The 27,827-nt window shown below is 46.2% G+C and overlaps 1 protein-coding gene across 1 annotated transcript; it reads left to right on the top strand.

Annotated features, from left to right (window-relative positions):
• The first annotated feature begins 1,079 nt into the window (after positions 1 to 1,079).
• On the top strand, positions 1,080 to 27,557 carry TRAF3IP1 (TRAF3 interacting protein 1). Its single transcript, XM_027667829.1, has 15 exons — positions 1,080 to 1,315; positions 2,119 to 2,187; positions 3,745 to 3,906; positions 5,038 to 5,178; positions 5,289 to 5,732; positions 7,370 to 7,447; positions 12,753 to 12,828; positions 14,955 to 15,044; positions 15,919 to 16,000; positions 16,215 to 16,298; positions 16,570 to 16,684; positions 17,184 to 17,220; positions 17,566 to 17,642; positions 25,162 to 25,385; positions 27,147 to 27,557. The coding sequence occupies exons 1-15, from the start codon at positions 1,193 to 1,195 to the stop codon at positions 27,310 to 27,312; spliced, it is 1,968 nt and encodes a 655-aa protein (XP_027523630.1). The 5' UTR covers positions 1,080 to 1,192; the 3' UTR covers positions 27,313 to 27,557.
• Positions 27,558 to 27,827: the final 270 nt, after the last annotated feature.

Raw genomic sequence — 27,827 nt, 5'->3', positions numbered from 1 at the left:
ATTGGGATTTGGATGCAAGTTTAAAGTTATTTTAATACATTTTTTTCCCCATTTTCAGAAGCACAGGCTGGTGTTTACTGGAAAGGAAATGGGCTGACCCTTTATTTCTGCTTGAATTAATACAGACTCCAGTTACTAAATTAATGACTTTCAAACTCTTTCTCTCATAGGGGATTTTAATGCTGTCTACAAGTCCCTGACAGGAGGCTGAATCCAGGTGGGGTCGGGCTCTGCTCCCAGGGAACAAGGGACAGGATGAGAGGAAACAGCCTCAAGCTGTGCCAGGGGAGCTTTGATTTGGATATTATGGAAAATATCCAGCCTGGGCTATGCTGTGGCTCCCAGCAGCCCCAGAATCCCAGACTGGTTTGGGTTGGAAGGGACCTCAAAGCTCATCCCATTCCATCCCCTGCCATGGGCAGGGACACCTTCCACCATCCCACGTTGCTCCAAGCCCCGTCCAACCTGGCCTTGGAGACTTCCAGGGAAGGGGCAGCCACAGCTTCTCTGGGAATTCCATCCCAACCCCTCACCACCCTCCCAGCCAAGAATTCCTTCCCAATATCCCATCTCTCCCTGCCCTCTGGCAGTAGGAAGCCATTCCCTGTGTCCTGTCCCTCCATCCCTTGTCCCCAGTCCCTCTCCAGCTCTCCTGGAGCCCCTTTAGGCACTGGAAGGGGCTCTCAGCTCTCCCTGGAGCCTACTCTTCTCCAGGCTGGACAACCCCAGCTCTCCCAGACTGGCTTCTTGGCACGGGAGCTCCAGTCCCCGGAGGAGTCCAGAGGAGGCACCAAAATGCTCCAGCATCTCCCTGTCCTTCCAGCGCTTGTTCGCCCCAACAGGATCATGGAAACAGCCCTTTAGCGACAAAGCCAAACACCGTCACCGCAGTAAAAACCCCAACTTTCCCGGCTCTTATCCACCGCCCTCTGCCCTAGCGTTCATTTAATCGCTGATGATTCCGCTGAGGGGCGGGACGGGCGGCTTTGGGGCCGATTCCCGGTTTTTTCCCCCTCAGGGCTATGCGGTTGCTATGGCCGCGCTGTCCCTTAGCAACGCGCCGCGCGCATGCGCAGCGCGGGGCACGCCGGGAGCGCGGCCGGGCCGCTGCCGGTGCATTCCCGGTGGGATTTGCCGCTGGATCGCCCTGGGATGAGCACCGGCTGAGCGCCGGGGCCCGGGGGCCGCCGCCATGAACGAGGCGGTGGCGCGGCGGACGCGGGAGAGCCTGGGGCAGGTGATCCGCAAGCCGCCGCTGACGGACGCGCTGCTGAACAAGCCGCCGTTCCGGTACCTGCACGACCTCATCTCCGAGGTGGGACCGGGCACCCCCGGGCACCGCCAGCGCTCCCCGCACTGCCAGGGGCACCCCCGGGCTGGCGACACGCACGGGGCACGGCCGGAGGGCCGAGGGCATCGCGGGAGCTGGGGCGGGGGGAGGCGCTTGGAAAAGGGGTTCGCGCTGGCAGAGAGCGGGGTTAGGTGGGATACTGGGAAGGAATTCTCTCCTGGGAGGGTGGGGAGGGGCTGGGATGGAATTCCCAGAGAAACCGTGGCTGCCCCATCCCTGGAAGTGTCCAAGGCCAGGTTGGAGCACCCTGGGCTTAGTGGAAGGTGTCCCTGCCCATGGCAGGGGGTGGGATGGGATGAGCTGTAAGGTCCTTCCAACCCAAACCCGTCTCTGATGATTCTGTGAATGAAGAACCCAAATCCTTCTAAAACCAGGAAAACACCTTTAGATTCCTGCTCATAAATCCATTAGGAATTACCCATCTTTATCCACCTTGCTGGATCACACCCCATTCCGTAGAAATGTGTGGCTCTGGCATCACTGAAATGCCCTTGGCTGGTTGGCAGGAGCTTGAGGGAAAGATTTCCTTGGAGATGAAGGGTGAGGGCATCTGGTCATGTGATCAGTATGTCCATATCCCAAAGTTTAAAAGGTGCTGAAGCTTCAAATCTAATAAATGGTATTAAATGCCCCATGAATACAGTGAAAAATAAACAATACAGATGAAAATCAGGAGCTGTGTTATTACTTTTTATTACTTCCTAATTTATTACTTAAAGCAGAAGCTTTAAGTGTTCTTAACCTACTCCTTCTCTTCTGTTTTTTAGGTGATCAGGGTGACAGGTTTTCTGAAAGGACTTTACACTGATTTTGAGTTGAAGTCAGACAATGTTAAGGTGGGTCTGAGACTTCCTTACTTCCTTAGCTTTAAAATAAGTATTCTTTGAAAGCTGCCACGAGGTTCTTTTGGCCTTTTCCGTGCTCTGCCTCAAGGATCTGTCTTTAGTTTTGCTGTGGAAGTTCCTGCCTGTGGGTTTTATTGTGCACTGCATGGGGTGAACAGCTATGGATTGATCTGTGGCTGTGACACTTTGCTGGGTGCAAACAACTGTTTTTATACCTATTTCAAACCACTGAGGGGTAATCTCTGCCCAGATCCACTTTTCCCAGTTATTATTGTATGAGAAAAAAATCATTCTGTAGCAAGGGATTGATAATAAATAATTGATCAATAATGAGGGATAAATTGATAAGAAATCACAATCCCTAGAAATCCACAGGCAGGTTTTAAGAGTCTTGTGGTCTCTCAGTGGAGTCTGTGGCTTTATTGCTTTATGTATTTGTGTCTATGCACACACATATATAAGGTACATAGATATATCCATGGAATATTCCTGTTTAGTATCCCAGGACTTGCTGAGGCATTTCTGTAGGAGCTGCATTCCACAGTAGCTTTATTGCAGTTTAAAAATGGCTCATTACTGAGAGAGGAGGTGAATATTATCCCTGAAAACTGCTTTTCTTAAGTACAAGGGGGACTTTCATCTGTATTTGCTGCTTTCTGCTTGGGTCTTGGCTGAGCTCCCTGAGTTCTCCAACTCCCAGGTTGATTTGGAATTGCTGGTTCCTAGCAAAATGCAAATATTGGATATCAGGCTTGATCTTGTAATTTTTTATATCATCTTATAAATATAAATATTTTGTATGTATATATATATAATCTATATTTATATCTATATTTATTTATATTTATATTTCATTATATTTATATACATATCAATTTCTGTCACTTGAAATAAGGGAAATACCTTAAATCCACCCAATAAAAAACCCTCAGCACTGTTTCAGATATTTCTATCTTGATACAGTTTGATTTCCTGCTGCAGGTGGGAGCTGTAGATTTCCCACTGGTCCATTAGGATTTCTTACATGGACAGAACACACAGATAACTCCTGGAAATGATGAGGACGGAGGAGGAAAGTTTGGATCTTTATTTGAAAACGTGTTTGATTTAGAATAATGTCTTGTCTCCTTCTATAAATTATTAGATTTCAGGAAGGATGGACGACTACTTATTAGGAGGTTGCAGCATTTCTTTCCCTTCCTTTTTATTTCTGAATGGGGGGAACATTTTGTTACATTTTATTAATCATCATCATGTTACATTTTATTAATCATCGCTGGGCTTCGCAAACGAAGATTTGGGAATTTTATTAATAAACTCCTGTTTTCTCCCCACTGGGATTTTCTCCTTCACACCAACTTTTCATTCTCTGGGCCAGAAACCCTCCAGTAAAGTCTTAATTTGTTTATTTGGTGTTTATGTTTTACTTCTGATCTTCCATGACCACTGGAAGACGTCGTGTCCGTCGAAGGGCCCTCGGGGCAAGTCGTGAAGTGTAATTCTGAACTAAATGGAGCTAAAAATACCTCTGACTTGCTCTTTTGCCAGGATAAAGATTCCAAAATCCACTTCCTTCAGAAGGCCATCGATGTGGTGGTGCTGGTGACAGGGGAGCCCCTGGCAGTGAGGCCAGTGCGTGTCGTGGCTGGGCACGAGCCTGAGAAAACCAACGAGTTCCTCCAGGCCATTGGGAGGTGTTGTTTGAACAAGGTGGGACTGCCTTTCATACACACAGGGAGATTGGAGCAGTTGCTTTGATATTTACTGGTGGCCCAGGGGATCCCTCAGTCAAACCTCTTAATTCTGGAATGAAAGTCGTTTTTCCGCCGGGCCTTTTCTGAATATGGAAACGCTGCAAAGGAGATATTTGATAAGTGGTTGAAAACAACTGCAGGGGCAGCTCTTACACTGAATTATTACATTTTTACATGTAATTTCTATCGTTATGTTCTTAAAATAATTCTTATATTAAAAGTGTTACAGAGGTTTTTGAAATACAAAGGTATTTCAAAAAACCTTTCAAAAATACCCTTCAAAACAAAGGTATTTTGGAACCCCTTGAATTAATGAGAGTGAAGAAATTGTGTCTGTTTAACAGTGAAATATTGCAGTGTTCACAGGCTGCCTGGGAGTTTGCTTTGCATTATCTCTGCTAATAATTGAAATTATTTTGTTTTAATTGGCTGTGTTAATTCCTTATGAATCACTTGAGATCAGGGAAGGGGAATGTTGATCAATACATGCATTTATAAACCAGGAGAGAATCAGGAGTCAACCTCAGTGTAGTGATTGCAAAGCTATTCCTGTTTCAGGAAGGAAAATTCCCTGGAAATGGGATGGGGTTTTTTTTGGATGGAACAAGTATTGGGCAACAGTGGAGTGGCCTGAGAGTGGATGCAGATCCAACACTGTGTGATTTTAAGAATATTTAACCAATCTGACAGTCCTGCTATAAGCATTTGACAGGTTTTTCATCATTTTGAAATATATTTAAGCAGTTGCAATGAGAATTGTAGTACACTAAAAAAACCCCACCATCAATTTCTATAGTTCTGGTTCATTTAATCAAATTGTAACAAGAATTAATTAAGTAGGACCTTAAAGGGAGGTGTTTGATATAAAAGAGCTCCTGGGAAAGAATTCAGTGGTTTCAGAGGCCTTTTCTCTGATTGATTCTGTGAAGGAGAAAAAAAAAAAAAGAGCTTTATTTATAACAACAGCAGCAGCAGACCCAGAAGAAAACCCCAACCCCCAGGTCATGTTGATCACAGAGTTAGGAAAAAAGGAGACATTTCCTAAAAGAATTTCCTCATTTCCCTGATGTTTTTCTGTTCCTTGCAGCTCTCCAGTGATGCTGCTGTAAAAAGGGTCTTAGCTGGGGAAAGAGCTGATCCTAAAGGGAAACCTCCATCCTCCAAACCTCGAGAGAAGGAAAGCAGAGAGTCCAAACCAGAAGAACCAAAAAGCCATAGGGATAAAGAGGTAGAATTTCCATTTTTCTGGAGGGTATTATTTATTTGGTTGTTTTTTTTGTCCGTGTAAAGTCACTGAGTGCTACCGGAATTAATTTGGAGTGTTGACTTTCATTTTAGAGCAGGAGGGACCCTGAAATCAAAGACAGAAGCTCAAGCAGAGACAGCAAACCCAAAGAGAGCAGAGAAAGAGAAAAGGAGGGTGAGAAGCAGAAGGATAATAAGGAGAGGCACAAAGAACCAGAACGTGAGACCTCGAGGGAAGGAGAAAAGCGAGAAAGGGAAAGGAGCAGAAAATCAAGCAAGCAAGGAAGAGAACCGGAAAAAAGCAAAGGAAAAGGAGACACAGAAGATGATCTGGAGTGTGAGAAAGGACAGGAAAAAGAGAAAAAACATGAAGGAGGAAGAGAAAAGGACAGAGTGAAAGGAAAAGGCAAAGAGAAGGGCAGGGACAGGGAAGGAGAGAAGGACAGAGAGAGAGGAAGAGATCGGGACAGACGCGGGGACAAGGAAAAGAATGAGGAGCATCTCTGGGAACGTGGGAAGGAAAAAGCAGAGAGAAAGGTAACGGGAATGTCACTGCAGAGGAGAACTTTGCCCATGCTGTGGTTGTTCCAGTGACCTCCCATGGCTGCGTTTCTGCTCCTTTAGCAATTCAGTCCTCCCTTCAGCAGCAGTTCCTCTCCTGAGGGGAAGGTTCTGGGGTGGAGTCTGGAGCAGGACACAAAAGGTGGAGTTGCATTTCTGTATTATTTTTTTCTGGCTTTCTAGATTAAGCTGCTTGGCTTTTTGGTTTTTTATTTTGTTGTTGTTGTTGTTGGTTTTTTGGGGGTTTTTTGTTTTGTTTTTTGTGGTTTTTTTGTTTGTTTGGTTTTGGTTTTGGGGGGTTTTTTTGTTTTGTTTGTTTGTTTTTGGGGGTTTTTTGGTGTGGTTTGTTTTGTTTTGTTTGTTTGTTTATTTGTTTGTTTTGGTTTTTGTTTCTTTTTAATTGGAAGAACTGCTGGGAAGCCCATCTGGATTCTTGTGGGTGTGACTTCAACACCATCCAGTCCCACCCCCTGCCATGGGCAGGGACACCTTCCACTGTCCCAGGTTGCTCCAAGCCCCATCCAAACTGGCCTTGGACACTTCCAGGGATCCAGGGGCAGCCACAGCTTCTCTGGGCAACCTGTGCCAGGGCCTCCCCACCCTCCCAGCCAACAATTCCTTCACAATATCCCATCTAACCCTGCCCTCTGGGGCAGCAATTGCCCCTTGTCCTGTCCCTCCATCCCTTGTCCCAAGTCCCTCTCCAGCTTTCTTGGTGTCCTTTTAGGCACCGGAAGGGTCTCTAAGGTCTCCCTGGGGTCTTCTTTTCTCCACCCCCAGCTGTCCCAGCCTGTCAGAAGGTTGGAAGGAGATGGTCTCTGAGGTCCCTCCCAGCCCAAACCATTCTGGGATTCTGCTGAGCTTCAATTTAGGTACTTTAATTTAGATATTTTTTGTCCTTTTCTGCCTTTTTCATTTGTGTTCCAGTAGCCTCTTGCTGTGGTGTTCCAGGTGAGCACAGATCCATTAAAAGAGTCATTTAGAAGAGATGAATGAGAGAATCCCAGAGTGGTTTGGGTTGGGAGGGACCTTAAAGCTCATCCCATCCCACCCCCTGCCATTGCCAGGGACACCTTCCACTAGCCCAGCTTGCTCCAGACTGACCTTGGGGACTTCCAGGGATGGGGCAGCCACAGCTTCTCTGGGAATTCCATCCCAGCCCCTCCCCACCCTCACAACCAAAAATTCCTTCCCAATATCCCACCTAACCCTGCCCTCTGGCAGTGGGAAGCCATTCCCCCTTGTCCTGTCCCTCCATCCCTTGTCCCAAGTCTCTCTCCTTCTTTCTTGTCGGCCCCTTCAGGTCCTAGAAGGCCTCAGTGTGGAGTCAGTTGGAACAAGAAGAGCTTTCAGGTCCCTTCCAACCCAGACCATTCTGGGATTCCCTGATTCTAAATCCTAAACTGTCTTTAAAAGCCATCTCTTCATTGCTTTTTGTTTTGTTGTTCTTCTTATCTTCTCCTTCTCCTCTAAATAATTCCTGTTCCCCTCTTCTGCTCTCTTCATGGCAGAAATTCGGGATTGATGGACATCAAAGATGCTTCTGTTCAGAGGGAGCTTAATTTGGGTGAATGTCAGCCCACTGAATCTAAACCAACTCATTCCTTTTACAGCCCACAGATCCTGAGGAATCCACACTTAGGAAAACACAGAGGCCAACTAAAGACAGCCAGTGCCAGCCAGATAATGAGGTTAGTAGTGGGAAATACAGGAATGTTGAAAGTGTTGCACTTCAGAATGATTTGGGAGTCTCCTTGGAAAGATTTTGATTGAAAAGTAGGTAGATAACAAGTTTTAGGGCTGTAAACTACACAGAACAGATGCTTGTCTGGTTGGTTGGTTGGTTATTTATTTATTAAAAATTTCTCTGAGCTTGGATCAAAAAAAAAAAAAAAATCCACTCAATTTATTTCGTTTTCCAGATTTTATTCCTGGGTGTTGATATGTTGGGTACTCCAGGAAAAATACTGGTTTGTTCCAAGTTCACAGACTCCCAGAATAGCTTGGGTTGGGAGGGACCTTAAAGCTCATCTCCTTCCAACCCCCTGCCCTGGGGTTTCTCCTTGTTCCTCAGGATCTTCCCTGGAAAGCTGTTGGTTTTTTTCATTTATTGTTATGCTTTAACAGGAGCTACTGTTTTAGAAAGAAAAGAAACCCCCTGTTGTTTCAGGGCCCCTGTTGTGTAGCTGGATGATGGTGGGAGCAGCTCGGGGAGCGCCTCGGAACAGGAGCTGTTCTTTGGGATACCTCTGTGTCTCCAGCTGCTGCTTCCCAGGGACATGAGGCAATGTGGGGAATTAGGGAGCCAGATGACTTCATATTTAGACAGTGAGACTTCAGGGAATGAAGGTGAAGCAGCTCAGCCTAAGGAAAAAGAGAGGCAGGACCCCCAGTCTCGCAGGAGTCTCTGGGCCCGCTGACATCACCGTGTCTTCCACACGGGGTGAGGAATTTAGAGCTCCACCTGGACTGAAATCCAAGCAAACTTTTTAAGTTGCTGGCACTTGGAGGCAGAGCTTAAAAAAGAAGGGTCTTTTTTTAGCCCCAAGCAAATATTCCTGGCCAAGTTAAACTTCCTGCAAACTGGGGCTCTGATGGAAATTCTGAGCCTCGTCCCAAGCTCTCGTCGTGCTCTTGGGCACCACAATCCTGCACGGGGGCAGGCAAGTTTCATTTCCCTTCTTAAGTGCTTTTGGGAGGGATTCCAAGGCTTGGAAGTGGATTTTATTCCCTGAGATCCTTCCTAGAGGACATTCTTGCCCCTGTTCGCTTGTGTAAGAGCAGAGGCTGCTGATTTATTGTTATTTAGGTGATGAAAACACACCCTTTAAACCAGCGCAGGACAAAAGGTTCCTCATCTTTAAGGCTGTGGAAGAGGAAAATGAGATTAAAATGTGCCCAGTGAATTTTTCGAGCTGTGATAGTTGCACAGAGTGAAACAGAGGAAATTCCAGCATGAAATAATTAGAATCCACAGCAAGGTAATGCCTTTATTTCCAGGGATTTACCCTCTTTTCACCACTGTAGCTCCATTGAAGTCACGTGCCAGTGAAACAAATGGATTCAAAGGAAGGGAAACAAGTTCCCCCTGTGCACATGGCAAATATTGACTCAGATTTTTGCAGTCTCTGCTGCAGAATTAATAAATCCTCAGCATCAATCATCAGCTATGTTTTATGTATATGGTTATACAATATATATATTCACCATAAGAGAAGTGAAACAATTGGAGGCAACCCCTCTTTTTTGCCCTGAGGACGAACCTTTTTACCTTTTCTCTGTGTTTCCTTTAGAAGACAAATCAATTCAGCTTTTTTTAATTCATATTCTACATGTACAGCAAAGCCTTCAGAGTTTGGCTCCTGGCTTTGCTCCTATGAAATTAAGGATCTTAATAAGATTCTCTGTGTATTTGTGCAAGTCTTAATTCCTCTTGTTGCTAATTATCCAAGCTTTAAAATCTACGTAAATTTCAACAGGTTGACTTTATTATTTTTTTTAATTTCAGTGTATTTTTCTGTCACTAAAGCAACTCTGTGTGTTGTGCAATAGTCATCCCATGGGTATCTCTAATTTTCTGGAGCTAGAAGAAAGCAAGGATAAGTAGGAATTAAGAGACATTTGGGCAACACATGGCAATCAGAAGCTGCCTCAAGGCTGGCTCTTGCATTCCACAGTTTGGGATCAGGGTTGGGTTGTTCTGTTCTCTCTCAGTCCACCTCAGGTAAAAAAAAAAAAAATCATATTTAAAATGGCTTTTGTTTGACCTTCTAAATAATGAGGATCACTTTATCTTTGCACAGAAGGTGCTGGAGGTCATGGAGCACATGGTGCTGTTGGGCTGGAAGTGGAACAGAACAGGTTTGTCATTTATCCCTGGGGCCAAACACCTTGGAAAAGGCTCCTCCATGTTTCCTGTGGCTGCTGAAACTCTTGGCTAAAGCTTTGTGTAATATCCTGTCACTTTTGGCCACTTGGAAAATGAGTTTTATTGATGCCCTGCAAAGCACAGTGCTCTGGAAATGGTCCCTTGAATCAGATCTGACCAACTTCTCTTTCTGTCGGAGCTTAATTGGATGTTATAACAAACTATGGAACAAAAGAAAACCAGCAGAGAGAATCACTCCATGGAAATCTGCTGGGAATGACCCCCTCTTTTTGGTGTCAGTGTGTTAGAAAACCATCATTTCAACTTAGGCTTCAAAAAGAGGGATTTTCCTAATCTTTCTGTGTGCAGATGAACATCATCTCGTGAGGCTTCACAAGTGATAACTGATTGATATTCTCTTGCTAAGTCTCCTCCCCACAGCACTTCAGTTGGCCTTAGCAAGTCAAGATCTCCCTTTATGTATGTTTAATTTATATAAAATTATCCTTGCACACGTTATTTATTGTAGAAATGCAAATACACCTCCTGGCCCTGTGGATCTAAGTAGAAAAAAAAAGGTATTTTTGAGGGCTGGTTGAATTAAATTTTGGTTCACACACTTAATTTTTTTTTTTTATTATTTGTTTATTCTTAATTATTATTATCTACCTATCAGTGGAGCTGATGAATTGGAGGGGGGGGGGAATTATCTAATGATTTCTGAGACATCAGAAAAACTTGTTTTCTTACATTTTAAAGTGAAATTCAACCTATTTAAAGGTTAATAATGAGGCCAGAGCAGCAGAATGGATGGTTTGCTGGATCCTCTCCATAATCACTCAAAAATGGGAAGCATCCATCCATCAAGAATTCCATAGAATGTGTTTTTTCCAGGATGGAGTGTAAGATTTCCCTTTAATGGCTCCAGTGGCTGCTTTTCAAAGCCTGTGAATCCCTAAGAAGGGGAATGACCTCTTTTCTCTCCCTTTGGAAACCCCCAAATCATAAATATTGTGGGATTTTGGGGGTTTTTTTGAGGAAATGTCAGCTTTTACCCTGCACCTGCTGCCAGTGGCTCTGCAAAACCAGTATTTGTAGCCCCTGCCTGACATCAATAAACTAAATCCACTTTTCCAGAAACCTCAGCGCCTCTTCCCAACTCCCTGTGCTAATAATGACATCACCCAGGAGCTGCTGGAGCTGGAATGTGCCAGATGGGCTTCACTTTTTCTCCTTGCAAAGGCTTGGGGTTGGGAAAGTAATTAAGGATAATGAAGATGAACCACTTCAATGTTAGCTGAGGGGTCTGGAATTCTGTCTGGTTTTCCTTGTATTTCCTCAAGAGGAGGAACCTTGTCATGGAAGGTGGCAGGGGGTGGAATGAGATGAGCTTGAAGGTCCTTTCCAACCCAGAGCATCTTGTTGTGTCCTTATCCATTATGCCATGGATGGGCCATTGTCCTGTGTTCAAGAATATTCTGGAAAATTAATGGTGGGATTTGACAGTTTTCTCCTGCAGGTCGGTGGAACATCCAGGGTTAACGTTGGCATAACACTGGAAGAATTTGTAACCCTCATTTTTAGGTCAAGCACATGGACATTGAAGGTTGGACAGGATGATCTTGGAGGTCTTTTCCAACCTTAAGGATTGTGATTATCAGCGGGGCTGGAATAAATCTTGGATGAAAACTTCAGGGACTATGAGTTCACACAAACTCCCCAGAAAAAGCACATGAGGAAGGCAATCCTGTGAGGTGCTAAACATATTTCAGGATTTTGGATAGGGGGCAGAGATTATTGGGATAGAAAGCCCGGAAACATAAAGTGGAATTCTACAAATCACCTGGAACTTCACCTTGGTGTGTTCAGTGGTCGTTGCTTCCTTTGCTAAAGAAATCAGGGAGTTAGGGATAAGGACAGGGAAGTTGTTGGAAGCATAAATCGTGGAATCATAGAATCCCAGGGTGCTTTGAGTGGAAGGGACCTTAAAGACCACCTGGTTCCACCCCCTGCCGTGGGCAGGGACACCTTCCACTAGCCCAGGTTGCTCCAAGCCCCGTCCGTGTTGGAAACTTGTTGGAAGCTACTGGTTTATTGTGTGCAGTGAGGGCCAGATCTCACCACTGGCTCCATGCTCTGGTCCACAGGGAAGCAGGATCCCCTTGTGGGAGCCAGGATGGGTGTAAGGGGATGGGCTGTCTCCTTCCCCCCCTGCTCCCATTCCCAGGAGTTTCCTTGGGCTGGCAGGAACCCTCCTTTCCACCTTCTCTGGATTCCTTTGGCCCCTGCTGTGCTCCAGGCAGAGCGAGTGGCAAATCCCCTGGGAATGCTGGCATCTCATCCCAAAGGGACTGCTGCTTTTGCACGTCTTTTTCCCAACTTGCAGCCTTGGTCCTTTCCAAGGAGCGTTGCTGGGTGCAGAAGGAATTGTCAGTCAGGTGTTCCTGGATTGAGGCAGGGCCAGGTGCATCCAGGGAGAACAGGATCATTCCAGTCTGTGCTTCCCTGCTTTCATTTCCTGGCCTCTCTGCCTCCAGACTAAGGTCAGGATCCTCAGAAACATCCTGAAGTTTCCTCCAGTTTCATCTTTTCCCCTTGGGAACTCTCCCCCTCCCTCCTGGACCAGCTGCACCTTTGGATCATCCGTTGTCTGCTGGACTTTCTGGCAGCACCCCCTTAGTTTGTCCAGGATCTTTATCCAAGGAAGTTGCCATTTGAGTGGTAGACTGTGGAAGCCCAATAGGACAATTGTTTAATCCTTGCTTCTGTTTTGGAATGAAATTTAAAAGACTTCCCGGCAGGTTATGAGGGGATTGGAAACATTTTACTCCTTTTAGGAGCCAAACATCAGATCCCAAGACCAGCAGTGGCATCACGGGCACTCCACAACTTCCACAGGGTTGGATACTCCTCATTCACATTTGGAAGTTGGTTTTACCCTAAGGAAATCTGACCTGGGATATACCCAGGAAAAAAACCTGCAGACTTTGAGGGAAACACACTCAAAACGTGTGGGTCAGTTCTGAAGAAATGCAGGTGAAAAAGCAACACGTGTAAGTAAATTTTAGATATAATTATAGGATTTTTTAGCTCTACAGTTGTATAAATTTCTGGAATTTCTTTTCCAGAGTGAAAGTCCTGCAGGGATATCAAGGCAGCCTTCAAGTAAAGGATCGAGGCAACGCTCCAAACCTGGAGGAGAAGGTAACCAGAGGGAGGATATTATTATTTCTGTTCAATGTGCTGGAGGGTTAGTAAATAGAAACAGCAGAAATACTGAAATATCCTTGTTTATTATTGTCAGACCTCGGTTTATACTCCCAACCTGCATTTATGAATCCAAGAGGCAATTTTCCTGCCTGGATTTGGTCCAGAAAAAGTGAAATTGGGTTCAGTTTGCTCACATTTCTCGTGCAGGGATGAATTCTCTTCTCCTGGAAATTATTGTGTTCTCTCTAAATGGACTTTTTGACTTGTCTGCAACTGTTCCTGGCTTATTTAACATTTGTAAGTTTAAAATTTGTAAAAGCACAGTGCTTTAGTAAGGCTTAGGATATGTCATTTAAGGTTGTTTTAGAAGATGAAAGGGGTTTGTGAGGCAAAATGTGCTTTTCTGTATAAGAATCCTACAGCTATGAACTCTAAATTTGTAACTTTATCACTCACTGATATTTGGGGAGAGTGCTCTTCCAAAACATACACAGGGAATCCAAACTTCACTTCTGTTCTGAATCATTCAGTCATTTGTCAAGGATCTGAAATCTTGCTCTTTAGGAATTCTTGGGGATATAAATGAAAAGATAATATTTGTTAAAAAAACCCACACCAAACAACCAACAAAATAGGCAAGGCCAGAGGTTGGACTTGATGATCTTGGAGGGCTTTTCCAACTTCAGTGTTTCTGGGATTCCCAGAGATGAACTTTTTGCTGGTGCAAAAACGAATTTCCTGGGATGTTTGTTCCATATTCGTGTTGCACTTCCTGGGTTTCCTTGAGTTGAAAAGCCAGTCGGAGGAATTCAAGCCAAGCCAAAGCTTTGTGAGTGATTTCCATAGCTTGGGACACTTAAAATATTCCAGGTGGAACCTTGTGGTGGGAGTTGGAGCAGGGAAGATGAGCTGGCTATGGATTGTAGAGCCTTTGCGTGGAAACCTCTGGCTTTGTTCCCTGGAGCTGTTTAACAGCTGGGACAACCAGCAGGAACCATCTCACACCTGCAGTTTTGTCTCTCCAGACAAGCTTTCAGTGAAGTTTTTAATCTTCAAGTGGTTCGAACCGAGTTTAATGGGCATTAAACCAGGCTTTCCAAATAATCCAATTATTTAGCTGTCGAGATCCCTCGTTTCCACTGGTTATTTCACCAGCTTTTGTATAGAAATATATTAAATATTTAATATATGGAACTAGATTATCTTCCGAATATTCCAAATGCTTAATACTTGCACATCAGGAAGAAAGGAATCCAAGCTTTGTATGGGAAACCAAGAGGAAATGCCTGGAGAAACACAAGGATAAACACAAGGAATAAAACTGGCTGGTCCCCAGACCTCATTTCTACCAAATAAAATAAAGAAAGAAATCCATTTTAAATAAATGCCTTTCCCTCTCCCCCTACTTTTATTTCAGTGACCTGGTGGATTTTGATTTTCCTTCAGTGGTTTAGTTTTACCCCAGAAATCCAGAAATCACTTTAATGTCTCTGTTCAGGAGATAAAATGCCCCCTGTTACTGATCCCTGTTGAAAAATAGCCAATTCTGGTTAAAAACTGGTGCTTTTTAGACTAAGGAAGATCTTCATCCCCTTCCTCTGCCCGTGTCACTGTTATTAATTAGTACAAAGAGCTGAGTGTTGCTGAATCTTCCCCAAACCCCACATTTTCTTTGGGGTTTTGTTTTAGGTTTCCATGTCCAAAATACTGAAGGTGTCTCAGTCCTGATTTCCGGACAGTGCACCTCTTCTCCAGTTAAAAATCAGATTTATACTGAATATTTCAACTTTTTTCCACTGTGTCTTACTTTGCTTTTGTCACCAGCATCCCCCTGTAACTCAGGGAATTAATTAAGGATAATTAGTAGTAATCAAATGCTCTTAATATTGTATTGTTTGGCCAGGCTAATAAATAATAATCTGTAAATTGTTTTGAATGGAAGGAGTTGCCATGAATTTGCAGGAACATCAGGAGTTCCCTCAGTGCTCCCCTAGAAGAGCCTTTGTGCACTTGGGCTGTGATTTATTGCCACTGAGGAGGGTTTATCATGCTGGGATAGCCCTTAAGCCCTTCTTTCCTGGCTCTGTGGTTTCATTTGGCCATCAACTGGTTTGTTCCAGGAGCTGTGGACACGAGGAGTGGGATTGCCCAGTATGGTGGAGCTGAACTGCAGGAGAGAAATGAACCAGCAGCTGCAGGAAAACACAAAGGTAGGGCAGGGTAAAATTCCAGTGCCGTGGGAAGTCCGACCTGGGGGCTTTGGGATCAAATCCACGCTGGTAAAAGATCAGAGGAGGGGGATTTACACTTCATCCAACCTCTGCCTTGTGTTTTAATCACAGCTGGTTTGAAAAAAGTACATTCCTTGATAAAACAATTACTGTTATTTTCTTTTTCCTATTCTTTGGCGAGTTTTCCAAGAGGCCACATCCCAAGGAAAATGCTGCCCCTCAGTCCCTTGGGATTCCCTCTGTAGGAACTCAGTCAGTTAAAAAGAAATCAGAAGTAAAGAGTTTATAAACACTTTGTGGGTTCTCACTTGAAAATAAAAACCTGTTGGGAATTTTTTGAAATCTATTCCAGGGAGTTCTTGAACAACCATGTTAATACAAGGTCAATTTTCCATTTTGGGAATGCCAGTATGTGATTTTTTCCTTCCTCCTTTTCCTTATGATTATTAAATATCTGGACTAGGGGGGGAATTGCAGAAGAAATCCTCAAATCCTAGAATCCTCTGCAAAAGTTGAGTGAGTTCATTGTATTTTCACAGCTGAGGGAAACTCCCAATATTAAGAAACATATAAAACCGAAGAAATTTAACTTTTCAGTTAAGAAGTCTTAAAATTTTTAAAAATTTTTAATTTTTTTTTTTTTAAATTTTAATTTGTCAGTGTCCCTTTTGAATTGTGCTTGGTTAAAAACTGGCAGGGCCCCAAGATCTTTAGCTTTATATAGGACTTTATTTCTAATTGAAGCAGCTTGGCACTGCTGTGTTCCATGAGCTCTGGTACAATTCAAAATACTGTCGGGGGGAAAATCAGCTTTTCCTTGCCTTTTTCCTTTTTCTGTTGTTTTATCCAACAGGGAGAGAAGTGGAGAACGTGGCTCCTGAAAAGCCTGAAGGTGGGGAAGCACCTCCCGATGCACCCCCTCAGCCCAGCCAAAGGTGGGGGTTTTATCCTTGTCCTGTTTGTGATCCGGGGGAGTTTGGGATGTAATTTTATTAACATGAGGGATGTTTGAGAAGAACATTCCGTGGCCTCCCTCAGGAGGGGGGTGTGTGGGTGAGATGAGCTGGGATGTGGATCCCCAGCTGACCTCCTTGGTTGCCCAGCGTTGGTGTGTGTCCCGTGCAAACCCTTTTCCCGCTGTCGTTCCAGGCGGATCCCGCGCCCCGGCAGTGCCAGGCTGGCCCCTCCCCGAGTGAGACGGCAGGAGAGCACAGAGCCCCTGATCCCAGAAAGGTGGGAATGTGGGCTCTGGAAGCAGCTGTTCCCCAGCTCTACTGTGCCTCCCCAGCTCTGGGGGGTCACTGCTCTGCTCGGGGTGAAGGGGGTCACCCACAGGTTGGACTCTGTGACCTTGAGGGGCTTTTCCAACCTCGGTGATTCTGGGATTGTAGTTGGCTTTCAGTTGCTTATTTAGTTTTAGTTGCTTATTTAGTTTTAGTTGCTTATTTAGTTTTGGTCTGGGCAGACCTCCCAAAGATTCCCACTTTCCTCGTGTCTCCTGCAGGAGCGGCAGCGCCAAAACCGCCCCGACCGTGATCCTGGACCAGCAGGGTCCTGAGGAGGAGGAGGACGAGCAGTTTGTGGTGGAGGCAGCAGAGCCTCTGCCACACATGAGAAAGGTTTGGTCATGGTGCACGTTACAGAACATTTTTCCGTGTTTTGTTTGGAATGTTCAGCTTGGTGGAGAGGAGGCTCCAGGGAGACCTGAGAGCCCCTTGCAGGGCCTAAAGGGGCTCCAGGAGAGCTGGAGAGGGACTGGGGACAAGGGATGGAGGGATAGGACAAGGGGGAATGGCTTCCCACTGACAAACAGGATATTGGGAAGGAATTCTTGACTGTGAGGGTGGGGAGGGGCTGGGATGGAATTCCCAGAGGAGCTGTGGCTGCCCCATCCCTGGAAATGTCCAAGACCAGGTTGGAGCAGCCTGGGATAGGGAAAGGTGTTCCTGCCCATGGCAGGGGTGGAATGAGATGAACTTTAAGGTCCTTCCAACCCAAACCAGTCTGGGATTCTGGAATGGACTTAAGCAGCTTCCACCTGAGTATTTTTGAATAACTGTAATAATTGTACAGCAACACCAACTTTTTCCAACTAAATCTCTCTTCCTGCCTGTTCAGGAACCTGAAGTTGAGCTGGTTGATGATCAGAAGCATGGTATGTTTGCTTTTATATATATTTTTATATCATCATCATCATTATGGCTGGGCTTCACAAATGAAGGTTTGGGAAGGGCTCTCCCCACATTTGCAGTGTCAGGTACAGCTTGTCAGCTCAGAGGTGGGATTGACCCTCAGGGCCACTTCTAGAAAAGCTTCAGAGAAAAAAATGGAACTAACAAATACATTGGATCTCAGGATGAAAAATACACAATAAAATGCTGTTCCCCTGGCCCTAAGAACTGTTTGCATTATAAAAAATGGAAGCAGTCGGGTTTGATTTTAATGTTTGAAACACGTTTAGTGCCAAGCAATGCTGAGGAATATCTGGATTGTTCAACAGGTGGGCTGGTAAAAAGAATCCTGGAAACCAAGAAGGATTATGAGGCATCACAGAAATCATCCCAGACGACAGAGAGGGTAAGATGGGAATGACCTGCAAGGAAATCTGAGACTAAAGATTGTAATCATGACCTTTTTCTTTGCCTTAAATATGTTTTTTTTCCCATTTCTGACCAAGCTTTTCCTCTGTCTGCTGCTGTGATTTTTTTTTCCTCAGTCAGTAGTTGTGAAAGGGAAATTAGTTTTTGGGTTTGCTGGGGTTTTGTTTGTTTTTTGTTTGTTGTTGTTTTGCTGCCTTATAAAGGGTCTAAAAAGGACCTGTGAGTGCTCACAAAAGGTTGAACCCCCCTAATTTAAGTGTCTTCCTGTTACAACTGGACAGCTTTTGCTTTTCAACCTTACAAAGTTTTTAGGTGGACTTGACCCTGTGGGAAGTCTCCAACTCCAGTTGGATGCGCTGGTGAAGAGGCACTGAGGGGATACAGTGAGTTCCAGAAATCTCTTACAAAATTAGACAGCTTTTTTTGGGAAAACAAGTGCATTTCGTGAACTCCTCGATCTTCCCTTCCCCATCTCCTCATTTCTTTTAATCTTCACTCAGCCTTGGAGGTTTTTGCTCTCGATGTTCTTTGTCAGGAATGATCTGGAGTGTTTGAAATGCTGCAGCTCAGACCCCGAGTCCAGCTTTTCCCAGAGCTCCCTGAAATCCGTGGTGGCTCTTGGAGCCTTGACCACTTCTCTGCCTCTTTCAGCTTTCCCAAAAGAAAAAGTTGGGATGGCAGATCCAGCTCATGGGGAGTGTATTTTCCTCCCTGAAGTTTGGGATTGGCTGGGCAGCCCCAGGCCTGCTTGCCTGGAAGGAAATTCCCTTCATGTGTTGCAAGGGCCGTGGTTTATGAACCCACTGAGGTTTGGATGGGATATTGGGAAGAAATCCTTCCCTGTGAGGGTGGGGAGGGGCTGGGATGGAATTCCCAGAGAAGCTGTGGCTGCCCCATCCCTGGAAGTGCCCAAGGCCAGGTTGGAGCAAGCTGGGCTAGTGGAAGGTGTCCCTGCCCATGGCAGGGGGTGGAATGGGATGAGCTTTAAGGTCCTTCCAACCCAAACCCGTCTCTGATAATTCTGTGAATGAAGAACCCAAATCCTTCTAAAACCAGGAAAACACCTTTAGATTCCTGCTCATAAATCCATTAGGAATTACCCATCTTTATCCACCTTGCTGGATCACACCCCATTCCTTAGAAATGTGCAGCTCTGGGATCACTGAGACGCCCTTGGCTGTTTGGCAGGAGCTTGAAGGGGAAATTTCCCTGGAAACAAAACAGTGGATTGTGCTCTGTTGATGCTTCAGCTCATTCCTGAGCCCTGGAGAACAAGCCAAGCTGTTCTATTCCTGGATTTCTGACTAGATGGTGCTGTTGGATCATCACTCCAGCCTAAGTTTGGGAGCAGCATTAGCCGCTCAGGTCACACTGTCCCTCTGTGCTGCTTGGTGTGTCCTGTCAGGGCACAGGACGGGCTAACAGGGCAGGATTGACACAATCCCATGGATTTCCAGCTCGGGAAGCTTCCCCTGCTGTTTGTGCTCCATTTTCTGGATGGTTTTTCTCTCAGATGAAGAGAACACCCTAAAGACAAAAGCCCTTTGAACCCCTCCAAATGTTTGCAAAGGCCAATTGTCCCTTCTCTGATATCCAGGGCGTTCCCGGCTCACTTGGAGCCTCTCCAACATCCATTCAGTCCCTGCTTGGGGTTTGTGGCACCTTTTGAGCCCTGAGCTGTGTCAGCTGGGGCTGGAAAAATCCTGCTGACTTCCCACTGCAGCACTGACAACCTGCCCGAGCCCCTGGAATATCATGGGATGGCCTTTCCGAGCAGCCGGGACCGCTCCTGCAGGAGGGGGCTGTGCTGCTCCTGCTTTTCCAGTGACACTGGAGGGCTTTGGGATCCAGGGAGAGGGGTCGTTTGCCTGAGATGATGATCCACAGAAAGGTGTAGTTTGCCTGAAATTTTGATCCAGGGAAAAGTTTCGTTTTCCTGGAGTCCTGATCCAGAGAGAAGTGTAGTTTTCCTCAAGTCATGATCCAGAGAGATCAGGAGTTTTCCTGAAAAGATGGTCCAGGGAGAAGTGCAGTTTTCCTGGAGTCCTGATCCAGGGAAAAGTGTAGTTTTCCTGGAGTCATAATCTAGGGAGAAGTGTTGTTTTCCTGAAATCCTGATCCAGAGAGAGAGAAATGTAGATTTCCTGAAAAGATGATCTAAGGAGAAGTGTAGTTTTCCTGGAAAGGTGATCCAGGGAAAAGTATAATTTTCTTGAAATCCTTGTCCTGAGAGAAGTGTAGTTTTCCTGGAGTCCTGATCCAGAGAGATGAGAAGTTTTCCTGGAGTCATGATCCAGGGAGAAGTATAGTTTTCCTGAAAAGATGATTCTGGGAAAAGTGTAGTTTTCCTGGAGTCATAATCCACAGAGAAGTGTAGTTTTCATGGAAAGATGATCCAGGGAGAAGTGTGGTTTTCCTGAAATCCAGATCCAGGGAGAAGTGCAGTTTTCCTGGATTCCTGATCCAGGGAGAAGTGTAGTTTTCCTGGATTCCTGATCCAAAGAAAAGTGGTTTTCCTGAAGAGCTTTTTATTTTTTAATATTAATTTAATTAATTAAATTGGGATACCTTGGGCACTTTGAGGCTTAGAAGAAATATAATTATTGCTGATTCTGGTTGTTTAAAGCTCTGCAGGTCAGTGATTTTTAAATTAATCCCTCAACTGCAGCACAGGGGTGTCCCCTCCAACCAATGCTGTTGGTTGGGATTCAGATATCCCAGAATTTGGGAGAGGTTTTCCAGTCAAACCACACCATCCTGGGGTGTCCCAGGGTAAATAATTTGGTCCCCAAGCAGTGGTGTTACAACACAGGGGCAGGATTTGGGATAATCCTGGAGTCCTGGCTCCTTTGCACACAAAAACATGGAATTTCTCTCCTGTAGGTCCAGTATAAATCCAAATGAGGCAGCGGATGGAAGTGTTTCCAGAAGGGAGGGATAGAAGTGGGAATGGAGTGGTTCCATCCCTGGGAGAGGGGGAGTGTGTCCCAGGACACAGCACAGGGCTCACAGCTTGGTTACCACAGGGACCAGGTTTATTCCAAGTTCTTTTTCAATGGGAAAAAGGTGTTTTTTTCCCAGAGGAGGAGCTGGTGGATGCAGAGTTCCAGTGGGGTGAGCAGGGAAGGAAGGCTGGGCAGGACTGGCACCCAATGTGCCATCAGTTAATGGCATTAATTCCAGCTGGAATTGTCTCCTGGGCTGTGTGTGTGGTCAGACTGGATTCACAGGGATCGAGCCAGGCTGGGAGAGCTGGGAATGTGCGACCTGGAGAGGAGAAGCCTCCAGGGAGACCTTAGTGCCTCTTCCAGGGCTTAAAGGGGCTCCAGGAGAGCTGGAGAGGGACTGGGGACAAGGGATGGAGGGACAGGACAAGGGGGACAAGGGGGAATGGCTTCCCACTGCCAGCAGGTTAGATGGGATATTAGGAAGGAATTCTTGGCTGGGAGGGTGGTGAGGGATGCAATTTCCAGGGAAGCTGTGGCTGCCCCATCCCTGGAAGTGTCCAAGGCCAGGTTGGAGCACCCTGGGCTAGTGGAAGGTGTCCCTGCCCATGGCAGGGGATGGAATGGGATGAGCTTTAAGGTCCCTTCCAATCCAAACCAGCCTGGAATTCCATGATTCCACTTACTCTGTTGAATTCTGCCCCAAATACAGGAGATTTGGGGAAGATTTTTCTCCCCAGCACAGGCTGAGTGTGAGGGAAAGCAGAGCAGCTCTGGGGGCTGAGCGGGGTGTCCATGTCCAGTGCAAAGCCCAGCTCTTTTTAGAGGGATCAAATATGAATGTTTCTGTCCAGAAAAAAAAAAAAAAAAAAAGAAGAATTAAAAATCCCCTTTGAAAGATCCATTCTTTTATTCTCCTGAGGTGCCTTCCAGCTCAGACTGAGTCTGGTAAATCCAGTGGTGAAGAACATTGTGTCTCCAGCTCCTTGGCCTGGGACTGAACTCCATACCTGGCACCAGCAGGAAAAGCATCCTGCTCATTTCAAATGATTTCACAGTTACTGGTTTCCCCCTGTTCCTGTGAAAGAGTTTCTTATGGGGCTCCCTCGTGGATAGTTACAATCTACTGAAAATGCAGCCTCTGTAAAAAGCAGGAAAAGAAAACAGCCTTTATGATCCAAAACCATATTTTATACAGGAAAAAAAAAAAGCTCCCACCTTGTTGGTTTTGCATGGAATGGATCAAAATTACTTGTCCAAAATGAAGTCTCTGCCCTGTCCCGTAGAAAGAGGTGGGGGGAGACGGGGGAGCTCAATAAAACTCTGATTACTTGGGCCTGTTTTCTTAGTGGGGCACAATAGTAGAGTTAAAAGGGGCTGTAGAAACTATTAAATGCTTGATGGATGTTCGGGCTAATTTGATGCATATTTAAAATACTGTTAATTAAATAAAAAAAAAAGGGGAACAAAGGAGTGGCTGTAAAAGTAAGGAAAGGCTGTTTCTAGAAATTCTGGTGGTTTCTGGAGCCTTGTTGGTAATTTTCCCCCTACTGATGAAAAAAGGTTAAAAAAGAAAATTCCTGCTCTTCAGTTGTTCAGGTGCCCGTGTTCTGCTGGCACGGAGGGGATGGGAAAGGCAGGCCTTTTCCTGGGAATCCAAACCAAACATTGGTCTTGGTGCCTCGTGACAAACACGGAGGAAGGGGGGCGTGTTGGGCCTCCAGAAGTGATCCAGCCTTTTCCGTGGGGATAATTTATGGATTGTGTTGGGAAAGGAGGGTTGGTTGAGGTGTAGGGCCTGATGGAACAGCCTGGGCTAATCCAGCTCCTGGAGATATCCAGTTCCATGGTTGTGCAGAGGTTGTGCTCGAGCCTTGTGCCACCCACCTTGTCTGTAATAAACCCCCTGCCGGAATTCCTGGGCATTTCCAAGGGTGTCCCATGTGGATTTTAACCTGTAACTGGAACTGCAGAGCTGGGGACACACAGTAATGGGTTTGTCTCCCTCTTAATTCTTTATAATTAGTGAGAGTTGGCAAAGCCTGAGGGGTTCGTGCTGATCATTCCTGAGCTGCAGGACGTGTGGCATCGTGGCTGCTCCAGCCCTGGAAGTGTTCAAGGACAGCTTGGAGCAACCTGGGCTAGTGGAAGGTGTCCCTGGGTGGAACTGGATGGTCTTTGAGGTCCCTTCCAACCCAAACCACTCTGTGATCTTGGCAGTGTTAATTAAATGAAGAAAGAGTGGCTGGTGACCCTAAAAGTCTTTTCCAGCCTTAATGATCCTGGGATCCTGTGGCTGGGATTTGGATGGGACAATATGTCGCCCTTTTCATGTCAGTTTTGAGGAATTCAACTACACAAAGAACATGCTGAAATTCCTGGGATGCTAGAATTAGTTTGGAATATTTGCTGGTGTACTTTAAGGGTGTTTTCCTGATTGATCCCAAACATTCCATGGTGTTTTATTGCCACTTGAGCTTTTCAGGCAGCTCCCTATTTTGGCGGAGAATATTTCAAATTGTTGGCTGGCTCTGTGTGTTAGAGATCTGTGCTTTTATAGATCTATGTGGAGATACATTCTGTACCTAAAGTGCAAAATTCTGGTTTGCTTCTTTACTGAACTGGGGGATTTTTACTTGGAAAAGCCCACCTGTCCAGTCCATGGGCTGCCAGCTTTTCCAGGAGAATGCCGTAGGAAATGTTCCCAAACTTGGCATTTGGAAAATAAAAAGGAAGCATTCCCCGGGTTTTCACAGCCCAACTCTCAGATAATGGACTGGCTGAGTCTTCTCCCTTCTGACATGGTTGGACTTGGAATGAATTCCTTATTTCTTGGCTGAGGCTTTGGATAATGGATGGTGGGGAGGAAAGTGGGGAGGGTTTGGAGGACTTGGGAAAAACAAGGCAACAGGACTTTATCCTGGGAAGCTGCTGGATCTGATCCAACTCTGCTGCTGAGTTGAAGCTGGTTGTCTTTAAACTTCCCAGTTCCATGTGGAAAGTCCAGTGCCATGGATTAAGCTTCCCTGTGAAAGGAGCACAAGGAGTAGGAAACCAGAGTTAGGACAGAGAAGGGCTTCGAAACCCAGTGAGAGCTCAGCGCTTTCATCCCTGCATCCTACGGGATAAGGAACACATGGATGGCTCCAGAAAACACGGAATGCCGTGGTTTATGTGCTGTGTGTAATGAAACACCTGCTGCTGTGAGGGAGGGAATTCAGGGAGTGTTGTTTTTAGCAGCTCATGGAGCCCCTTCGGAAGCGAAGGTCACGAGTTCAGCACGTTTGTCACTCCAGCCCCGTTCCTAATGAAACAACTGGAACATAAACTCCCACTAAACTCCCAAATCCCACTGTTTTCCTGCACCACGTGTGTGGCAAAGCACAAGCCCAACCTAAGGCAAGCTCAGCCTTTGAATCTTGCCCAAAGTGCTTTTCTAACTCCATCTCTCTCTCCCCCAAAGCCTCTGAGTTCACCAAGGTTTGGCAGGAGCTGCTGCTGCCTCCAAAACCCAGCTGAGCAAACAGCCCCTGGCTCACACAGGAAGCCAGACCAGGTTGGGAAGAGGATGGATCCTGTGTCCCAGCACCAGGGAGGAGCCCTCTGCCACCTCCCTGCTTCCACAGCAGCCAGGAGTTGTGCCCAGGAATGGGTTCACCCTGCAGTTGTGGGGGGAGAAAAAGGCCTCTCTAGTTTTCTGGCACATCTTCAATGACTTTAAATAGCTGCACTTCCAGCTCCGTGGGGCTGGGTTTGGGAATTTGACCTGTGGGAGTGTTGGAAAGAAAGAAAAACCAGGTTGTTTTTTCTTGGTGGGGGTGAAAAAAAACAGTGGGCTTTTCCTTCACGGTGATGGTTTTCCTGAAATAATCTTATTGCAGTGAATTAACAACGTGGCATCGCTTTGCTCTTTTTATGGCATCCCTTTGCTCTTCCTGGCTTTCCCACTGTAGGAAACTCCTGTTTAACTTGCAGTAACCTGAGGCTTTAGGAGCTGCCCCACAGAGACTCTGCTGGCTGCACAGGAGGGAAGCAGTAGGAATTCTTTGGGAGTTTGTTGAGGCCACACCTGCAGCCTGCACGGTTTTCCAGCCGTTAACAGGAGGACAAGGCAGGGAATCACCACCATGTATTGGAGCTGGGAAGGGTTGTTACTGGGACCAGCATTAGGAGCTGGAAATCCAGGTATGGACAGTGGAGGGAGAGAAGGGGTTTAGAGAACCAGGAGGAGGCTTTGCCCTTCAACAGGTGCTGGAGCTCCCAAAACTTGCTGCTGTTTTCAAAGCTTACCCAGAAAGTTGTGGCTGCCCCATCCCTGGAGTGTTCAAGGCCGGGTTGGACAGGGCTTGGAGCAACCTGGGACAGTGGAAGGTGTCCCTGCCCATGGGATGAGCTTTAAGGTCCCTCCCAACTGAAACCACTCTGTGATTCCATGGTTTTTCTCTTCCATTTCATCCTGTCAGAAACACTTCTCCAGCTCCTTCCCAGACTCCAAAGCATTCTTCACTTTTCCCTAATTTTTATGCTTTCCTTATTGATCCTTTCCCTTAGGAGAAGCCGATTGTTTCAGAAGGATCCAGGAAGAGAGAGAGGGACTTGGTAGCCAAAGAAATCGGGAAGTCTCAGGCCTCCATCCAGACTCTGTGCCAGAACGCCTTAGCCCTTGGCAGGATCGTGGATTACATCCAGGAGGACATGGATGCCATGAAGAACGAGCTGGAGATGTGGAAGCAGGAGAACAGGCAGCACGAGGAAGCCCTGAGGAGAGAGCAGAGGTCAGTGTGCTCAGGGAGGGCTGGGCTTGGCTCAGGAGACATTCCTGTCTCTGGGAGAGCTGGACTTATTTCTCAGAGCCAACTTGTCCCCAGTCCCCGCCATGGGTTGGGGCTCTGGAGTGGGCTTTGGAGAGGGGAAGTGCCTCCAGCCCAGTCTGAGGGGGTGTGCAGAGAGCAGAGGGGACATGGGGGTGGCATCTCAGGGGCTGCCTTGGCTTCCTTCTCCCAAAGGTGGGAAGGGCAGTGGGAGGAGAGCTGATAAAAAAAAAAGGAGCTTTGGAGTCAGGACTGGGAGAGCATTCCTAAATCCCAGCCTACTCTTCGCCATGAATTCACATGTTCTGCCATGGATTCACATGTTCAGCCATGAATTCCCATATTGTCTCATGAGTTCCCATGTTCAGCCATGGATTCCCATGTTCTTCCATGAATTCCCATGTTCAGCCATGGATTCACATATTCAGTCATGGACTCACGTGTTCAGCCATGGATTCCCTTGTTCAGCCATGGATTCCCATGTCCTTCCATGGTCTGAGTGGTGTTGGAACAGATTCCTTGGCCTTGCTTGTCCACCTCTGTGCCTTTACACTCCTTGAAAGCACACCATCCCTTCCAGCTGTGTGTCCTCTGATCCCAAATCTGAAGTAGAAATCCATATTGTTGGAGTCACAGCCAGCCCAGGGAGATTTGCTGCTCCCTGAATCCATGTGCTTCATCCATGCAGATGCAAGATGGGTGGATTCTCAGCTGGCTCCTCTCCTGGTAGGATGAGAACACAATGAGGTTTCCTGTGAGACCCTAATCAGATCAACACAGTGGTTTTCCTTCAGGAAAGAATTCCGGAGTGTCAGACAATGCTTCCCAAATGTCCTGGGATTTGGATGCACGTCATTGTTTGCTCTGTTTCTGCTGCAGTGGGGAAACGTCCATGGAAGTTGTAGGGATGCTTTTGGTGGTTCCCGTGGTGGGAAGGAGGGGAAAGGGGAATGGGTTGGAGCTGTGGATCTCAGCTGATGAGCCCTGGGGTGTCTGGGGAATTCAGGGTGACAGCAGGCTCCTCCAGGCTGCCATTCCCTGGCTGGGCAGCATTCCTGAGGATTGGCAGAATTATGGAAGGGGGCCTCATGGACTTCAGATGCAACTTGTGGTTTATTGGGGTAGGATTCATTAAATTTATTAAATTTCCTCTTGGGGTAGGATTGTCTGTCCCTGGTGAGGCTCAGTTTCTGTATCATGGAATCCCTGGATGGTTTGGATTGGAAAGGACCTTAATCATCCCATTCCACCCCTGCCATGGGCAGGGACACCTTCCACCATCCCAGGTTGCTCCAGGCCCCATCCTGGCCTTGAACACGCCCAAGGATGTGGCAGCCACAGCTTCTCTGGTCCTTCTTTTGGAGTTTTAGCAGCTAAACCAGATGAGCCAAGAAGTGAGTTCTGCTGTTGCCTCGTGGGGGTCTCTCCTGTACAGTATTCTCTCCTATCCCTGTCGTTGTGCTGCTTCTTCCAAACTTTCTCTCAGGAAAGTTTGGAACAACTTATAGGCCAGGTTGGACAAGGCTTGGAGCTCGAGGGAGAGGTGTCCCTGCCCATGGCAGAGGTGTGGGACAAGATGATTAAGGTCTCTCCCAACCCAAACCATTCTGGGATTTGATGACTCCATGAAATACTTTGCAGCCTTTCAGGTATTGCAGTGTCCTTTTTCTGAGGATTAAATAAGCTGAGGCTTGTTCCCACCAACATCCTGCTGTTGTCTTTCAGCGTCACAGACAGTGCTCTGGAACCATTAAAAGCTGAGCTGGCTGAGCTGGACCAGTTGATTAAAGACCAGCAGGACAAGATTCGTGCTGTCAAAGCCAATATTTTAAGGAATGATGAAAAAATCCAGAGGATGGTTCTCAGCATAAACCAGGCTGCAAGGAAGTGAAGAAGAGGGAAAAGAGAAGACTAAAAAAAAAAGCCTTGGGACTCACTGACATTCCTACCAAAAAAACCCACCAAATCCCAATTAGCAGATATGCCTTGTTCAGATTTAAAATGTTTAGGGACTGGAACCCTAAAATTGTGTTAAAATGTTATTACATTGATTTTTAGATGTTATTCTGCAGGTTAAAATGATATTCACTTGAATGTTCAAGTTGCAGAGTTATTAAAATAACTTGTTTGTTTAAATGGGAGCTGCTGTTTCTCATTCCCAGGTTTTCAGAGCCCTTTTCTCCTCTGTGGCCACTTCTCCCAACATCTCCTTCTCCTCATCAACACGAGGTACAGGATAAATGGGGATTAAATGATTCTTTTCCCCCCTCCTGCCAGTCAGAAGGTTCCTGAATCCTGCTCAGAGCTATCAGGAATCTGATTAGGACCAAGTGAAAATGCAGTTGGAGCATCCCCGTGTGAGGGAGCTGAAGTATTTTATCTGCACAGGTGTTAATTCCATTTTTA

The sequence above is a fragment of the Corapipo altera genome, unplaced genomic scaffold, assembly GCF_003945725.1.
Source record: "Corapipo altera isolate COAL_440 unplaced genomic scaffold, ASM394572v1 354, whole genome shotgun sequence".
Taxonomy (NCBI): domain Eukaryota; kingdom Metazoa; phylum Chordata; class Aves; order Passeriformes; family Pipridae; genus Corapipo; species Corapipo altera.
Note: the sequence above shows the minus strand (reverse complement) of the source record. Positions and strands in the feature narration are given on the sequence as shown.